We start from the raw sequence: 18,558 nt of genomic DNA on the forward strand, positions 1-18,558 counted from the left end.
AGACCTAAAATCTCTATAACAAAAAGTCATCTTGGCTGTAAAAGAATCTTTTTGGGTAACTTGATGATTTCCATACGCAAACAACTCTCGCTTACAAATACGAACACCAGAAGTGAAATACTTCAGTCCTTCAGCTAGTTCTGCCAATCATATTGACAGCATTTGCTCTCAAGATGTTCACTAAAATCAAAACAGACCCCCAACAAAACAATACAAACCACACACACAGCACACCCCGCTGTCTCTCTCTTGCAAGCATTTGAAGTATGTGCAGAATGCAGGCAGAAGTTCCTGCCAGCTTATTCCTCACGCAGGCTTCTGGGGAGTCACACCTCATGACTCACAGTGCCTTGGAAGAGCATTATGGCATGGGCAGCACAAAGAGAGACAGTCGCTCATTCAAAAAGTTCCTTTCTAAGAAGTGTCTGATGGAGGGCAAGAATAGCCAGCTGTCCACTTCAGTCACTGAACTAAGTGACTCAGAGCAGCCTACAGTTCTGCAGAAAAAAGGTGTCTGCATTTCTCACCAAGAGCATTACATAACTCTAGCATTTTATTTCCTGTTAGGGCTAGAAAGAGTTGAATCAATCTGTTCAGCCGTGAGTTATGAGCAATAGCAATGTATTCATTCTGAAGTTGGCTAAAGAGCACAAAGAGGCTTTCAGTAATTATGGAGCGTATTCCATTGACAGATTTTCAGGCTATCTTTGCACAGCAGCTAGTTTCAGTAGTTTCAGCTAGTTTCAGTAGGGCTGCCAACTCTGACTGAAGTTACTCTTGGATATGTTTTACCTCCTCAACATGACCTAATGTCACTCAGCCGGGGTGCCCTGTTAGAATCACCAGGATTGCTTTCAATAGTCACCTGGAGATCAGTGCTGACTCCTAGAGACTCCAGGTCCATCTTGAAGAATTGGCAACAGTATCTGCCTAGGAACACCTGTGCAATTGGTACTGAACCCATACAAATTGCAGAGGAGTCTGGAATACGTACTGGGGTGCACACCATCTGCAGACAGGGCACAGTGTTAGGCCTGTCCTTGCTTTCAGTCAGCTCCCTAATCTACAATTTTGTAATTCTTTGAGAAGCATCATAAAACACAACAAAAAACCCTGCTGGATTCCTTTTGGTCTAGCATGCTGTTTCCGACAGTGGCCATCAGCTGTTTCTCGGAAGCCCACAAGCAGGAGAGAATGGCATACTCTCTCCCACCACTGCTTCCCCATAACCAGTACTCAGAGGCAAACTAAACCTGGAGGTATTCAAAGGCCAGTAAACCTGGAAGGTGAGCACAGCCATCATGGCTAATAGCCACTAATAGATCTGCTTTCATTAATTTATCCAATTCCCATTTTACAGCCATCCAAGCTACTGATCATCAACACATTTTTGTGACAATTAATCCTACAGATTAAATATGTGCACACTGATGGCAATAAATCAATAAAGTTTAGGCATGCAGAAAATCCTGTGACTTTTAAAAAAATATACGTATGCATATCATTTTTACAGAATATTAAAGTGAAAATTTCAATTGCATCCTGTGTTGTGTGGATGTACAAGTGAGCGCGGAAAAGAATTCTGCTTCAAAAGTCTCAACACAGGTCACAGCTGGAGTGCTTTTTTAATCTCTTCCTCCCACTGGGACAGAAGAGATGCCTCAGATCACAACAGCCAATGCAGCTGAGCAGTAGGGCTGCCAGGTCAAAACGGCAAAGACAAGGGATTCTGCAAAGCTGTGACTTCTTGCAGTAGAAGCGCTGAACTGTACTCTCCCCCTTTTGCAGCCCATGTCTGGCTGTCAAACAGTTCTCTCTGCTCTGTGGGCTCCCTGGGAGTTGCAAACACAACAACAACAACAAAGATGCTCTTTTCTAAAATAAAATGATTCTGTTGAGTACTGCAGGGATGCAGTGTTCAAGAACCAAGGTAAAAAAAAAACAGAAAGCCTTAAACCAAGATATTGACTTGGAAGTGCAGAACAAGTCCTGGTGATTCCACCTCAGTAGCAACCTCCAGTCCCTCACCCACCACCAGTTGTACCTTCTTCCCTTAAGAGGTGGAGGAGCTACAGACTATTCTGTCATTTTTCTGAGCACATTCAGAAAAAAGGAGCTAGATACAAGGCAAGCTGAGGGAGTTCAACAATTGCTAGCTATGACATTTAGTAATCTTATGTTTGCCATTATGATTCACTACAGCAGAGGTTCTCAAACTGGTGGAACGCGACCCACCAGTTCATGTAATGCTTCCCCATCCCTTTAAGGGATCCCTTTAAGGGGTGGGGGAAGGGGAGGGAGGCAGCAATGCAATCCCCAGGATTGCTTCACTAACGGGGGCAGGGGGGGTGCTTTGCACTTTAAGAAGGCAGGGCTGCAGCAGGTTGCAGGAGGTGCGGGGAGCCGTGCGCAGCCCTGCACAGCACTCTCCGAGGCTTGGAACTTTCACTAAAAGCGGGTGCAAAGTACCTCCTGCAAAATGGAAGTGCTTTGCACACACTTTTAGTGAAAGTTCCAAGCCTCGGGGAGGGCTGTGCAGGACTCCCCTAACCTCCTGCAGTCTCTGTAGCCCTGCCTTCTTGAAGTAAGTGCAAAGTACTCCCACTCACCCCCAGCCCCTCCCCTGCAAGAACTTACTGAGGGAGTAAAGCTCCCTCAAAGTTTGAGAAACACTGCAGTACAGTACTTCAGCAATAATGTCTAGCAATAAACTACCATAAAGCATGCCCTTCATTCCCCTCACCCTGCTTCATCAGGATATGTTCTGGGAAAAAGGGGAGAGCAACATCAGGAAGACATTTTGGCACTGGGGAAAGTGGTTACAAACTGGTCCCAAAGTTTCAGAGGCCTGGGTTTGGCTTGTAATGGCTTGTTCACTTTCAGAATCTTTTTCAATTCCACATTTTGGTACAACTTCTAGTCACTCCCTATGGGAAAGCTCCCTGTGGGATTCCTAGAATGAACATACTTTGAATCTAATCGCTCTTGGAACAGAACAGAGAAAATATTAATAGACCTGACCCTCATGGCATTTGTAACATAATATTATGTGGGAAGCTAAGGGCTTCAGAAAGTTGGCCTTTTACACTTGGGATATGTGTTCACTGTAGAAGCCCTCTCCACATGTCCCCATATCTGTTGAATGTACACGTCCCCAGATCTGTTGAACGTACAAAGTCACCTTTTATCAAGTCAGACCATCTAGCTCAGGGGTGTCAAACTAATTTCATACAAAGGGCCGAAGTTAGCATTCATGGCGCCTGTTGAGGGCCGGAAGTTATGCTATTAAGCAGAAAGTGACTTCATTAAGCAGCTGATGACCAGAAATCAGCACCTTGCTTTATAGAAGTTCATTAACTGCAAATGACAGAAGAGAAAATATGCAAATCTTGATCATATTTCACAATATGGAAAAGCCCAATTTTCATGTGGGCCGCTGTTTCAGTGGTAACACCTCAGAACTGCTCAGCAGCCAAGAGCCTGAGGGCTGGATTAAAAGCTTCCGGGGGCCGCATCTGGTCCCCAGGCCTTATGTTTGACAACCCTGATCTAGCTCAATACTGCCTGCAATGACCAGAGGCATTGCTGAGGCCAGAAGCAGTGCTGGTCTTTGCCCAGATCTGCTAGTTGAGATACTTTTCATGGCTGATGGTGAGGATAGAACTTGGGGTCTTCTAAGGGAGTTGGAAAGAAGGGCTTTTGTAGCCATTTAGGACTCATCTGTAAGGCCTCGTAGCTCCTGGATTTGTGTATGCTCAGAAGAGTACATTGCTGCCAAAAGGCTTGGGGGAACGGAAGTTTCAAGATGTTTTTGTTCAACCAATTTAGAAGAGAGAAATGGGGAACTCTATTTCTCAGGTTATAGCTCCAAATGGTGTTTCTAAGCATGTTCAGAAGAATCAAGGAGCAACCAGGTTTTAAAGGCAAGGCCAATGCATCTGCTGAAACTCTTCATACTAGTCCCCCCTGCTGTTGTGGCTCCCTTCATGAAGCTTCAGAAAGCGGAGAGACCTGGAGTAGCTCCCCTGAGCTTGTATGCTGAGCATTCACCTTTGTTTTGCTCCCACCCATGGCTCCAAAGGGAAGGGGGGGAGAGACCACTTGCACACCGCAGTAAGGCTCCCTGCAAAACTTAGTGCTCCACACCCCCTCTAGCTACGCCACTGACACCACGTTTGTTGCCATAAAAAATTAGGGATGAGCAGTCCCCCCTAACTGATTTTTAGAAGCACATTCTAGTTTTTATATTGCCTTACAATACCAAAGCTTTTCAAGTGATCATTTTCATCTCACACTTACCAGTCAAAATCTCTGCACTGTTTATCTGAGAAGGAGGAGAGGAGCCACCCTTATTTTTTGCCACGACAGTCAATATGCAATCATTTCCCCCAATCTTTATTTCAGTGCTGTTTTGGGTTTCAGGAATCGACTTGGACTCCTTCGGCATGTCTGGGAGGAAGCAAGACACTTCATAGGACTGTATCACACCATTTCTTTCAGAAACAGGTAGCGACTATTGAGAAAGAAAGATATTACAAAAACAAAAAAATTAGTTCAAGGAAACATGAACTTCAGAATAAAAGCAGTATGAGAATAACAAGCATTAAAAAGTTCGTGGAAACTTTTTAAAAATCCTATAAACTGCAGCTTATTTTTTACATAAAATGCCTGTCATTAATGTTAGAAATTTAAATGACAGCAAAGGTCAATCTCTGAGGCCCCTGCCTACAGACTCACAATTTTGTCTCCATGGCCAAATTTGAAAGCCAGCATTATCAGGCATCTGTTTGGGCCCCACTGCTAAGAAGCACCCTCAAGCGCTGCTATTTTTGTTTTGCAAGGGATAAAGTGTCTTCTCCATTGATGCCCCACCTCTTCAGGCTTAAGGGGACCTGTCTTGAAGATGTGTTGCATGGAGAGCACTGCTCAACTTTTCCCCAGGGCATGGTACTGGGATTATTCTCATATACAGAAAAATCTAAAGGAGTGCACATTTAGATCCCACTTTTCTTCCATCATGGAACTTAGGGTAGCATATGTGGGGTTACTGTCCAGACACCGACTAGATGCAGACCTCCTTAGCTTCAGCCAGGTGGCTGCATCATGCATTCTTAAGATCAACCCTCAGGTCATACCCTGAAGATACTACAGTAGATGAGGACAAAACCTGTTCCTTACTACTGGCTATCTGAGCTGAGAATCAACCGCCCCTTCATCAGCACAGCCTCATCTAGCATTATATCTTTTTAATCACATAAAACAGCAATTTTCATCCTTTTTAATCTCATGGCACCTTGAGAAAATGCTGAATTGATCAAGACACACCATCCGTTTTTTGGACAACTCACAAGACACACTGCACTGCTGGCCGGGGGCTCACATTCCCCAATTTCCCTATTAATATATGACCCTTTCTCAAACTCCCATGCACACCAGAAGACCATTCACTGCACACCAATGTCTACGATTATTTGTGGCACACCAATGTGCCTCGGCACATGGTTGAAAATCATTGACAAAAGTATGAAATGCCCGAGATGAATGCCAATGTGAGAAAAGTGTCCTTATGGTGACTATTCTCCTTCAGAAATGGTTGTATTGATTGGCTCAGTGATGGTTTGAATTTGTAGGCAAGCTGCAAGGAGCCCACCACCCATTCCTAATGGGTATTCTTGAAGTTTGTAATTATGATTCAATACAGCATTTTCTGACAACATAGTGCCATAAGGTATGCTGACATTTCTCTGGAAGCCAGTAAATCTAATGAACAAGCTACCAAAGAGCTGAGCACGTACCTTCCAAAAGACGTTCACAGTTTCTCCGTCAGAACTTCTCTCTCGCCAAACATCTAGTGCTTTTGTTGGAGCTAGGAAAAGACAGTTTTAATTACATCAGAGAAACTAACATGTTACCAGTTAAAACCAGAAGTTACTCTTTTCGGCACACCATCTGTTTATGACAATGCTTACTGCTCCAGGAGAAGACCCTGCCAATTACTTCTAACAGTTATATCTTGAAGGTAAGTTTCAACAATTACACAGGCCAACACACATTTTGCTTCCTTAAACGTTCCCTACACCAATTCCCGAGTATATTTGGTGATTTAATTTGGGGTGCCGATTAAAAAAATGGCATCCGTTTTGCCCTATCACATCTAGTTTTGGAGATATAGTATAGCAGTGAATGGTTCAAGCAACTTCCTCATGAGGAAGCCATGGTGTAGGTTTCCTCATGAGGAAGCTGCTTGAACCATTTGCTGGCTATGCCGTGTCTCCAAAACTAGACGTGATAGGGCAAAACAGATGCCATTTTTCGAATCTGCACCCCAAATTCTCCAGCAGGTAAGACCAGGATAAATGGGTTTAAATTACAGCAAAGGAGATTTTGATTAAATGTCAGGAAGAACTTTCCTGACAGCAGAAACCGCTCAGCAATGGACCAGTCTGCCTCAAAAGCTGGTAAAGTCTCTGTCATTAGATATACAGCCTCTGCTTAATAATCTCCATCATAAATGCTGTAGCTGGCAAGAGGCTAGACTTGATCTCATGGGTCCCTTCTAACTCTATGATTCTAGGCATGTCTATGTGCAAACCCTACTGTGTCCCCAACTGAAGTTACTTCCAGGTAAATGTGCTTTAGATTGCACAGATGATCAGTATACCTCCATCTTTAAACATTCTTACAAAACTGGGGGTTTTGCCAGTACAGGATACAAGAGGAGGGTCTTCCCAAACCTCCTTCTCTGTGTGTTCCTTTTTCCCTTTTCTCTTTTCTTAAATACAGACCACAGACACATACCCACCCCAAAAAAGGAAACTGACACATTTTGCTTAGTGTCAATAGACTGTTTTATTGAATCTTCTTCCTTCTTACTACTTTCTTGTTAATAAATATTTTGTATCTTTGAAGATGCTCCCTTCTCATTCCCTTGAATTGGTTTTCACTGATGCCTGTCTTTGCTGTTCTTTCACCAGTGCCAACCACTTGTTCTGCTGGCTGCCCATACAGGGAAGGTCAGAGCTGGAGAAGGCTTAGATTCCCTGATCCTCCTGAAACTGCCTTTATATTTGCTGATTAATTCCCCAAATAAATAATTTAAGCCCCAGTGATAATAACGATGGGATATGAACATTCGTAGTACATAAAACATTTCACAACCGCTGCTTTTGCAAATGTTTTAATGGGCCAGCAGGGCTTCCAGCAATTTAGGTCTGTGTTGCAGTTTGAGCTCTCAGTCATGGAAGTTAAATTATAGCATTTACAAAATCTAACGTTTCTCAAAATCCTGAGCACAAACATGTAATCTGCAAATTCATACCTTATTGTATGAATTCTACTTATTGTAGAGCCAAGGTGAATGCAAACTTCAGATAAGCAACAGACTGCACTCAATTAACTTACAAAAATAAACTTGCTTTATTCTCCGCCCTGGAGCCTGACCTTTTAAATGTAGGACAGGACTAGGTAAAGCAGGAGGATGGGGGAGAGAAAGCCCAGAAAGGAGAGGGCTTCAAGTCACATAAAGACCCTCTCGACCAATGATTAGACAGTCTCTGGACAGGCTACCTGAGGGCTGCTCTGTATTCCAAGGGCTGGGGAAGCAACTCCCTCCCCATAACTGAACTCTGAGACCTGATTGGGTGCCTGGATGCTTAGCCAACAAACCCTCCTTTTCTACTCCTCTTTATGCTGGGACCACAAAGGATCTGGATACCAAAGGATATGTCCTTCTCATGGCAAACCTGCTGGGGCGTGGGTGTGGAAAGGAAAGGACCTTACAATGCTAATGAAAGGTCTTACCCTACTTTGGTCTGTGGATTTTTTCACTAAGTAACGGCTTATCAATGAATCAAGTCCCTACCAATTCTATTTTGGAAGGCTGTCCAGAAGTTAAAACATAAGTATCTTGAAACAGCTGGCTCTTGCCAGCCCAGCACTATTATGCCTGTGCGAGAGCCCCACAAAAGATGTACTACACTTGAGCAAAAGCACCAACACAGTCATCCATAATTCAGGCACCTGTAAGTCAGACGTCCATAAATCAAGGAACCGGTGTAATTAAGGGGTTAATGCTTATGTTCCTGGCTCATTCATGATGAAGATTAGACCAATGCTTTAGAACAGGAGTCTCCAAACATTTTGGCCAGAGGGCTACATGAAACATCTGGCACAGTGCTGAAGGTCGGAAAAAAATTTAAATATAAAATTTAAATAAATAAATTGGAGATGGAACTTAAATGAATGAGTGGGCTCATTCACTCAGCCTCTCTGGCCCTCAGAACACCCTCCAGATGCAATCAGAGCACAGCTCTGGTCATGTTCAGTTGAGTGGGCCAGAGGTTTTCAGGGGACAAGAGCCTGGCCATGGGCCAGATAGATGCTCACTGTGGGCCGCATCTGGCCCCCGGGCGGGCGTTTGGAGACCTCTGCTTTAGAACACCAATTACTCAAGAAACTTACGGGCTTCCGAAGTTGTAAGTGAAAAAACTGTACTCCAATTGCTCCATTTCCAGAAAAGGGGCGGAGCAGCTGAACAACGAACTCGGAACTTGTACGTCGTATAGGGAAGCAATTTGTTGATGGTGGTATTGTAACGTGAATTTTCCGCACCTTCCAGAGGCACATTCTGCCGATTTAAAAACAAATCGTTCTTCATGACAAAAGGCATTTCATAGCTAGAAACATTACTGGTTTTTTTTGTTTATTTCAATGTTCATAAGCCAGTTTTCTCCTAGGCCATTCCATCACACAAGAGCCACTTAGGCCCAAATCCTAACCAACTTTCCCACACTGACATAGCTGTGCAAGTGGGGCGTGTGCTTAATCATGCAGTTGGGTGGCAATCACGGAGGCCTCCTCAAGGAATGGGAATGTTTGTTCCCTTATCTCGGTGCTGGAAACCTGGTTAGAATTGCACCCTTAGGGTCCAACCTGGAGTAAAATACAACTATCATATATCTGCGAAATGCTGTCTACGTGCATGGCACTTTAGCATGAACCTAAACAACCCAAACAATAGCTTTTCCCTCTAGGACCTTACACTCTAAGGCTTCTTTCACATGCAGCACACTGCTGCAGGAACTGCTATCTCATCGTGTCATCTCACTTTGTAGGCTGCATTCGAATGATACCACCACATAGACAGTGCTGATTGCACAGGTCTTTCCTACCTGATCGGTATGCAGCAACTAATCAGACAGGAGAGTCCCATGCAATTAGTCACATGAGAGTCAGGAAGGTATAGTGATTCTGGTGTTAGACCTGGAAGATCCAAGTTCAAATCTCCGTTCAGCCATGAAGCTCCCTGGGTGACCTATCTCTCAGCCTCATCTATCTCACAGGGTTGTTGTGACAACAAAAGGAGGCAAAGGACCATGTACATCACCCTGAGTTCCTTAGAGGAAGAGTGGTATTAAACATGAAAAAAATAAATAAAATCACTACAATCGTATCACGGGAAAGTGGCTGCCATGCTACTGTGACTAGTGTGAAAGGGGAGATGACCCAGAAGGGAACTAAAGTCTGACAGAGACTAAAGGAGGGAGGAGGCGAGGGTTATAATGAATGAAAATTATATTTATAACATGCTGTATCACTGAGCTCCAAATCTCAATACAGAGAAAAAACAGGTCAGTGCCGATGAAATTCTGAACCATGATCTATTTCAACATAAAGGGGACAGGATCTGTGCAAAAAAGAAAAGGGGGGGTTGAGGATCCCACAAGCCTGCAGGGCATTCCTGAGCACCTATACAAGGATGGAGTTACTTTTGCTCAGAGCTTGAAAAGGTGTTCGACAATGAATTTCCATTCATGAGGTTTCTGTATAGAATGGCAACCACCCTATTGCAAAACATACCAAGCAGTTAGGAGAAAATGTAAAGCTAAACAAAGATACCTACCAGTATTTTGCTGGAATTGCTTCTGGAAATCTGACAACGAAGTGAAATATGCGTGAAACTGCCATCCAGATACCAAGACAGCCTGATGTTAGTTGAGTTAGAGCTAATCGCTTCTAGGTGAGAAGGTGCTCGTGGACGAACTGCAAAAACAATACTTTTTTTAGCAACTATCATTTATTCCAGCGATTTTCAGATTTACAGTGCACTGATCTCTCTGGTCATCTCTGTGGTTTCTTGTGATGTCACTTCCAGAAGACTTTTCTGGGTTCTGCAGCTCTGTTTCTTTCTGTAGTAATGAATTGTCTGTCATTCTTCCTCCACTGCCTCCTTGGCGAATATTCCAGGTTTCCTTATAGCCGGCGGAGGAAGGACAGACAATTTGTTACTGCAGACAGCTGTCCTAGAAACAGAGTTGCAGAACCCAGAAGGGATTTTCAGTGGTTTTCAACCACTGTGCTCCAAACTCGCACAGCACATCTGAGGCCCATTTGTGGCACACCGGTTTAAAACTGCTGATGTATTCTATGCCAAAGATGTGTGAGGTGCAGCACAGAAGGGTGGACCAAAGTAGACTACAATCCTTAAGGGGCTTTAATTTTTAGCAGGCGCCCCTGCCCACTAAACAATTAGGCAAACAAAAGCCAGGGGAGCAAAATGAGACAAAGCAGCTACCCATAAGAAGTTGCTATTGATGGCTTTGTTTGGGTTGGAAAACTTCGCTTCATTTTGAGTTCCCTCAGAACTGGAGCAGCTCAGTGGAACATGATTCATTCCAAATCAAATGCACATTCCTAGTTCTTTTTGTATCACTTTCACAGGAGGGGGGCTGATTTCTTACAATGCAATCCTAACCCCCGAATTAGGCTGGCACAAGTTACTTCTGCCAAACCGAGAGTGTCACAAATGTGTTGCAAGGCATATTTATGCCAACTTTAGAGTTGGGGAGGCCAATGCATGGAGTTGCGCTGGCCTTCCTATGCTGGATCCAGACCCGGCGGGGTACTTTTGTATCGACTGAGCTCAGCTGATGCAGGGATCTGGGGGAGGGGAGTGGGGAGGGCAGGGAAGAGGCGGGAGGGAGATGATTTGGGACAAGGGAGGGTGGGCAGCGGGCGTTCCTATTTGACTGTTATGCCTGATCCTGACCCTGTTCCTGAGTGGCACACAGCAGCTCCGGTTTCCTCAGATTTGCACTACCTCCTGAGGTGGCTCAGATCAGAAGACCCATCGGGGCCAGTGCGGCGCATCATGGGGTAAGGGGAGAGATTTCCCCTTGCCTCAAGTTGAGCCGATTCTGGTCCCAAACCTGTGCTGGATGAAGTGCACAAGTTAAGATTGTGCAAGTTAAGATTGTGCCCTTAATAACTTCAAAAATGAACTACTGCTGTGGCACTTACTTCTTTGATTCACATCAATTTCAAGGGAAGCTTCTGATTGACCAAGATCATTGGAAGCAAAAACAGTAACATGATGTGCCGTCTGCTTGTTGAGAATTTGAAAATTACAGGAAATCTCTTCAGCCAGTCCATTATAGTCTGTTGTTATATTTTTCCCAGATATTCTGTAAACGTAAAGAAAAAAGTAATAATACTGCTAAATTCCAAGTGCTGCACTTTATAGGAGAAAAACAAGGTGTTCTGTCCTCTGCTGACTTAAACTGAATACATCTGTATTACAAGAAAATAAGTAAATATTTACTGTAAAAAATAATGCTAAGGTATGTAGGAGAGAAACTGGAACCACTAGGATTCCCCCTCAACCAAAGCCCCAATAATAAAAAAAGGGTATACTAAGTGTAGACTAATTTTGGAGTTACTGAATCCTTAGCTCACATTGTATTGTATTATACCGCCCTTGTTATAAAGATATTATGTTTTTAAATCCACTTCTGGATGGCCTTTCCTCGGTACGGCATGATGAAATCTTACGTTTGCATCTTTAATCTACTGACAAGTTGGCTATAAGCCAGATGACAATTTTTTTTGTCATCAGTAAGTGTAAAGTCATGCACATTGGGGCAAAAAATCAAAACTTTAGATACAGGCTGATGGGTTCCGAGCTGTCTGTGACAGATCAGGAGAGAGATCTTGGGGTGGTGGTGGACAGGTTGATGAAAGTGTCAACCCAATGTGCGGCGGCAGTAAAGAAGGCCAATTCTATGCTTGGGATCATTAGGAAGGGTATTGAGAACAAAACGGCTAATATTATAATGCCGTTGTACAAATCGATGGTAAGGCCACACCTGGAGTATTGTGTCCAGTTCTGGTCACCGCATCTCAAAAAAGACATAGTAGAAATGGAAAAGGTGCAAAAGAGAGCGACTAAGATGATTACGGGGCTGGGGCACCTTCTTTATGAGGAAAGGCTATGGCGTTTGGGACTCTTCAGCCTAGAAAAGAGGCGCCTGAGGGGGGACATGATTGAGACATACAAAATTATACAGGGGATGGATAGAGTGGATAGGGAGACGCTCTTTACACTCTCACATAACACCAGAACCAGGGGACATCCACTAAAATTGAGTGTTGGGTGGGTTAGAACAGACAAAAGAAAATATTTCTTTACTCAGTGTGTGGTTGGTCTGTGGAACTCCTTGCCACAGGATGTGGTGATGGCGTCTAGCCTGGATGCCTTTAAAAGGGGATTGGACAAGTTTCTGGAGGAAAAATCCATTATGGGGTACAAGCCATGATGTGTATGCGCAACCTCCTGATTTTAGAAATGGGTTAAGTCAGAATGCCAGATGCAAGGGAGGGCACCAGGATGAGGTTTCTTGTTATCTGGTGTGCTCCCTGGGGCATTTGGTGGGCCGCTGTGAGATCTAGTCCAGGAAGCTGGACTAGATGGGCCTATGGCCTGATCCAGTGGGGCTGTTCTTATGTTTGCTCGATATTTTAACAAGACACAGAATCAATCCTGCTATTTACCTCAAGGATCTCACTTTTTAGGCAGAGTTTTTGAATTTGAATTTAAAATACAGGTGGGTCCATGTTATCTGCGGATTTGGAACCTGTGGATTTCAGTATCCACGGGTCCCCAAAGACAAGGGGAGTTTCTGAAGGCCTTTGAAATGCCTTTTAAAGCCTCTGGGAAGTCTTAGAAGGTCACTTCCTTTTTTTGTAAAAACCTCCTAAAGCCTTTTAAGGCCTAAAATGCCACTTCCGATTTTTACAAAAAAAAAACCGGAAGTGACCTTCTAAGGTCTCTCAGAGTCCTTAGAATGCATTCTGAGGGCCATTCCTCCCTGGACAAGGGGAACACAGGGCCCCAAAACTGGCAAATTTCATTATCTATGGGGGGTCCTGAAATGGAACCCCCAAGGATAATTAGAGTGGCCCTGTTTTGTTTTTAACCTTTTTTAGAGCTCAAAGTGAAACATTTAGGAACATTTTCTTGTGCTTATTTCATTTATCCATACCATAGTGATATTTCAAATATTTGCTTCATTTTCCCTTTCTTCTGTTCCTACTCTGTCCTAATACAGTTCTTTTGCCTAATGCATAGAAAAAGTTGCGCATAAATCCCACTGAAATCAACATATCTTAAGGTAAGGTCAAAGTAGCGGATATGCCTATTGTGCGATCAAGCCTACGTGCTGCAAATGAGGTTGTGTTCAGACAGCTTCATTAATCCTCTTCTGATAAAAAGTTTTACCTTTCAAGTACAGAGTACTTTGTACTTCTTGGGCCATACAATTTAGTTGGTCTTCCTACTCCCCATTTGCACATTAGGTTCTTCATATCCTGCGTTTCACAGTTCAAGTTTTGTGGAACATCAGGGGGGTCTATAACCGTCAGAAAAAGAAAAGCAGGCAGTGGCAATAAGAAAAAGCAAAAGCAGCTACATGCACTTCCACACATTTTGAACTCTATGCCATGGAAAAAACTTTCCAAGTTTTCAGTCTGGTAATGCAGGCAAAAATGTATGTTCACCATGTACAATTTCCGCTTACTTTAGGTATGCAATAATCCATCTGTATAGTATACAGCAGGGGTGTCCAAAGTTTTTGGCAGGAGGGCCACATTGTCTCTCAGACACTGTGTAGGGGGCCGGGGAAAAAAAGAATTTAAATTTAAAATTTGAATAAATTTACATAAGTTTACATAAATGAATATATTAAAGATGAACGTATATGAATGAATGAAGGTCTTGCAATAGCTCAAGGCCTATGAAAGGCCTTTCCTTTGCTGCTGCTGCATCACAGACGTGAAACAACAAGGAGTGGAGGGAGCCCTCATCCCACAGCTCACGCGAGAGGTCAAACAGTCGCCCTCACGCTGAGAGCAGTCGCAGTGGGCCAGTGTGGGCTCCAACAAATCTCCAGAGGGTCAGAGGCTCATTGGAGTCTGGGGGCTCCCTGAGGGCCGCACTAAGAGGCCTCAAGGGCCGCAAGTGGCCCCAGGGCCGAGGTTTGGGCACTCCTGGTATACAGCAAAGAACAAATTGAACATGCAGCTCCAGTCAGTTCTGAAGTAGAATCCTTTGCCCATAGGAGATAACTTGAGGCACTTATTCTAGTCTCATTTATGAAGCTATGTGTCCCAGTTGCTGCATATACAGCACTATGCTATGTTTGCACCAGATACACAAACTACAAAACCCATGAAGCAGTGCACCATGTGAGTAAAGGTTCATGTGCAAAGAAAACCAGAGCCTGAATAAAGTTCATGATAAGAGGAATGGAGACTGGACTGAAGTATTCAAAATCCACAAAAGCAATATTGGTATCCCTGCCCCACTCCACTCTCCCAATTTCAGGAAATCACCTCACCCAAGTGGAACCCCAAATCTTGGCCTAATTTCTATTTTAGGAATAATGTGGTGGTAGCTCATATTATATTATGAACCTTTTATAAACCATTCCCAGAACCACTGCAGATGCTGAAACCTCCAGAAAGTGAAATTCGCTGGTCAGGGCATGCCAGACCTCTGAACGCAACCAGAGTTATGCTCTGGTCGTGGCTGGCGGGTGCTCTGAGGCCCAGGGAGGCCATGTATGAAGGCCTCAGAAGGCCTTAGAACAGTGGTTCCCAAACTTTTCCCCTAAGCAAGACTTTGCAGGGAGGGAAGAGGGTTAAGGGGGAAAGGGGGGGTGTTTTCACTTACAGTAGGAAGCTCGGAATGTTGAGAAACAGCACGCACAAACCAGTTTTGCATCACAATCAGGAGGTATTGTGCATGCTGTTTCTCAACATTCCCAGCCTCAGGGAGCTCTGCAAAGGGCTGCGCAGGGTTCCCGACACGCATGCACAAACCAGTTTTGCATTGCAATCAGGAGGTGTTGTGCATGCTATTTCTCAACATTCCGAGCCTCGGGGAGCACTGCAGATGACTGCACGGGATTCCCTACTCCTCCTGCTGCTTGTCCAAGCCAGAGGCGCAGCTAGGTCACTGGACACCTGGGGCCCATAAATTTGTTAGCCCATATGACATAATTAATTTAATTATGTAATTATCAATTACATTAATTATTAATTATATTATTAATTAATTGATTGGTTCACATTTTTATTCCACTCTTCCTCTAAGCAGCTCAGGGTGGTGTACGTAGTTCCTCCCCTTATTTTGTCCTCACAACAACCCTGTGAGATAGGTGAGACTGAGAGAGAGTAATAGTCATGACATGAAATTAATAATAATAATGGCCAGAAAATAAATGCAGTGAATATTTCCCCACAAGCAATGATGAAATTCTGCATTGGATGGTATAGAACATGATAGTATTATTCCTAAAGCCATGATTCCCAGAACTTTGGTCACTAGGGTATCACCCCCCCCACCCCCGGATGTCTCATTGGCCTGTTTTGAGTTAAGACAGTGGTTTTCTAACTTTTAACACTGGGACCCACTGTTTAGAATGACAATCTGTCCAGGACCCACCAGAAGTGATGTCATGGCTGGAAGTGACATTATCAAGCAAAATAAAATAATTATAATTACAATAAAGAAAAACAGATAATTAAATAAGGAGAAGCCAGCCCTGTTTCACCAAGTGAATTTTCTCTATAGCCTGCCTGCAATAACGCCCCCCCCCCACAAAAAAAAAATCAGTGAGATTTTCAGCCCTCCCCAGTGCCCACCTTACTAGCTGAAACTTCTGTTTTAATCTTTTGGGGGGGGAGGGTTGCTAAGCTCTACTTTTATCGGACTGGGACCATGCAGCTAGCCTTGCATTCCCCTTTGCCTGACTTGACCAACAGCCAAGGCACGTTTGCTTACTCACAAGTAAATGTGACCATGTGGCTTACTTTCGCTTTCCATAGGCTTCAATACATTTGTCTGCTTGGAGGGAGGAACTTCCTTCTTGGGTGTTTTTTGGGGGCTGCTTTCATTGGAGTGGAACCATTCTGGTGTCACTGGATTCCTCTCAGCCTGCCCTTTCCAACGCACTAAGGCAAGTTTGCCTACTCACGAGTAAATGTGCGATATGGTGTGGTTTCACTTTCCATAGGGCTCCATGCATTCCCCCCCCCCCCCGGTTTTTGAGCCATAACATTAGATGGAAAGGTGATATTTTACCCTGGTTTTTTGCATTGCATTCTGCAGGAAATTCTGCCCCCAGCAGTATATAGTATGAAGGGGTTACTCCTAATCTCCGCGATGCTAATGATGTTGGGTCATTTGTGGTGTCACTCCCCAAGGCTGGTACCTAGGGCAGACCGCCCCCCGCCCCTCACTAGCTACGCCACTGGTCCAAGCCCACAAAAGCACCCCCTCACTCCCCCCCCCCCGAGCAACATGAACCTGGGGATTGTGCTGCTGCCTCCCTTTTTTCTTTGCCCCTTAAAGGATAACTTTACACGAACTGGTGGGTCACGACCCACCAATTTGAGAACCAGTGTCTTCACTTCCAGTTTTCCCCAGAAAATCAGAAGTGACATTCTAAAGCCTTCTGGGGACCTTCAAAAGGCATTTTGAGGTCCACCTCCCCAGGCCTCAGAACACCCTCAAGATGCAACCAGAGATCCGGTTGCATTTGGAGGATACAGGTTGGGCTTCTGACAGTCAGGGGATCCTTACTGAGTCAAATCTGTGGGTGCAAAATCCGCAAGTGCCAAGGTCGATGTACCACTTTTCAGCCTTCCTAAGGGGCCTCCAAACTGTTTTATAAAGCATTATTATACACAACAGAACAACCAATACAAGTCTTATACTGGGAGGTATTTTTCCACTTTCTTAAAGAAACCATCCAATTATTGACTTTGTATCAAAACAAGGAAAAACAGGCTTGCCTTGTAATGAAGTTGATTTTTCTAAGCTTTTTCTAAGAATTATCAGGAATGTCTAGGGTTGGTCTAAAGTTTTCCTGAAAAATAAGTCCACCCTCAACCAAAGTTTACAGAAGTATCCAGAAGGAGAAAGTGCTTGCTGGATACAGGAAAGGCCTTGTAGGGCTCATCCTTAAGGCAGCAGTTCCCAAACTCTCTGGGATAGTTTGGGCCAACGTAACTGCTTGTGGGGGAGGGACAAAGGCAGCGATGTGATCACCGACCCCTTTAGGGGGTACAGACAGGGCTTCCAGCATCACAATACCTCAGTTTGGGAACCTCTGCCTCAAGGCCTGGATATTCTTCAGCATTCTGAGGAGCATAATATCATAAGAATATAAAAGGAGCTCCACTGGATCAGGCCAAAGGCCCATCTAGTCCAGCTTCCTGTATCTCACAGTGGCCCACCAAATGCCCCAGGGAGCACACAAGACAACAGACACAACCTGTGTCCTGGTGCCCTCCCTGCATCTGTCAATCAGAGGCAGGCTGCCTCTAAAACCAAGAGCTTGCACATTCCTACTATGATTTGTAACCCGTCATAATCCTCATAATACGAGGATCCTCATAACATGAGCATGCTTAGGAACATCTTGGCATGGAATTTGTAATTAAATATGCTTTCTGATCCCACTAATTGTGCCAGGATGCACAGAAAACTATGTCCTATGCAATAGGAAGGGACATTGGTGAGCATGCTCAGGAGCCCTGAGGTCTTAACGATGAGGTCTGAAAGGCTTTTCATGTTTTGAGCTCTGCTGATCTCCAGGGCCTCCAGCTCCCACTTTGCAGAGGTAAGCTTTCTTTGCAGGGAGTAATGGCTGCCAGCAGTAGTGACAACCCCACTGTGAGCTAAGCCTGAAGGGGATTTGAACTCAGTTTATAATGAGTCATGACTAAACATGGGGCAGTTCATATTCCAAATATTACTGAAATTAATTAGCATCACTACAGAAGTGTCTGTTTATCCTGTTTCAGTGTTATATACTTACAGCCTGCAAATATAACGGTTCCATAATACGTTTTCTCTGTTAATTCCATTTCACAATATACGTTGGTCCCGGAAGGAAAAGAACGGACATTAGTGGCGTAGATCAACATGCTCAAATTGGATAGTCGGACAGTTGGACACTGGCTAGGTTCACAAGCATCATACCCCAGGGTAATAAAACGTTGTCCTGTCTTCCACACACAGCAGCAGGTCACATTGGAACCTACTAGGACAACTTTATCTATAGGATACACGGCAGGCAGTGTATTCAAGGATGAGTCCGTATCTTGCCCTGCAATGGAAAAAAGAAAATGTCATGGGTGAAGAGGGAAAGCACTGTCATTTCCCTAAAAATTTTGTTGAGCATTTGAATCCTTTCAGTTTTCTTAAAATAGTCA

General features: G+C 44.1%; 1 protein-coding gene across 1 annotated transcript in view; it reads right to left on the minus strand.

The window, feature by feature from the left end:
• LOC136639870 (leukemia inhibitory factor receptor-like) overlaps nucleotides 1-18,558 on the minus strand; it is a 93,610-nt gene that overhangs the window by 21,126 nt on the left and 53,926 nt on the right. Inside the window, exons 7-13 of the mRNA XM_066614466.1 lie at nucleotides 18,162-18,452; nucleotides 13,556-13,685; nucleotides 11,299-11,462; nucleotides 9,902-10,041; nucleotides 8,461-8,626; nucleotides 5,796-5,866; nucleotides 4,300-4,513 (exon numbers count right to left, since the gene is read on the minus strand). Of these exons, the coding sequence (XP_066470563.1) occupies nucleotides 4,300-4,513; nucleotides 5,796-5,866; nucleotides 8,461-8,626; nucleotides 9,902-10,041; nucleotides 11,299-11,462; nucleotides 13,556-13,685; nucleotides 18,162-18,452 (1,176 nt within the window). The remainder of the gene's footprint in view (nucleotides 1-4,299; nucleotides 4,514-5,795; nucleotides 5,867-8,460; nucleotides 8,627-9,901; nucleotides 10,042-11,298; nucleotides 11,463-13,555; nucleotides 13,686-18,161; nucleotides 18,453-18,558) is intronic.

The sequence above is a fragment of the Tiliqua scincoides genome, chromosome 2, assembly GCF_035046505.1.
Source record: "Tiliqua scincoides isolate rTilSci1 chromosome 2, rTilSci1.hap2, whole genome shotgun sequence".
NCBI classification, from domain to species: Eukaryota; Metazoa; Chordata; class Lepidosauria; order Squamata; family Scincidae; genus Tiliqua; species Tiliqua scincoides.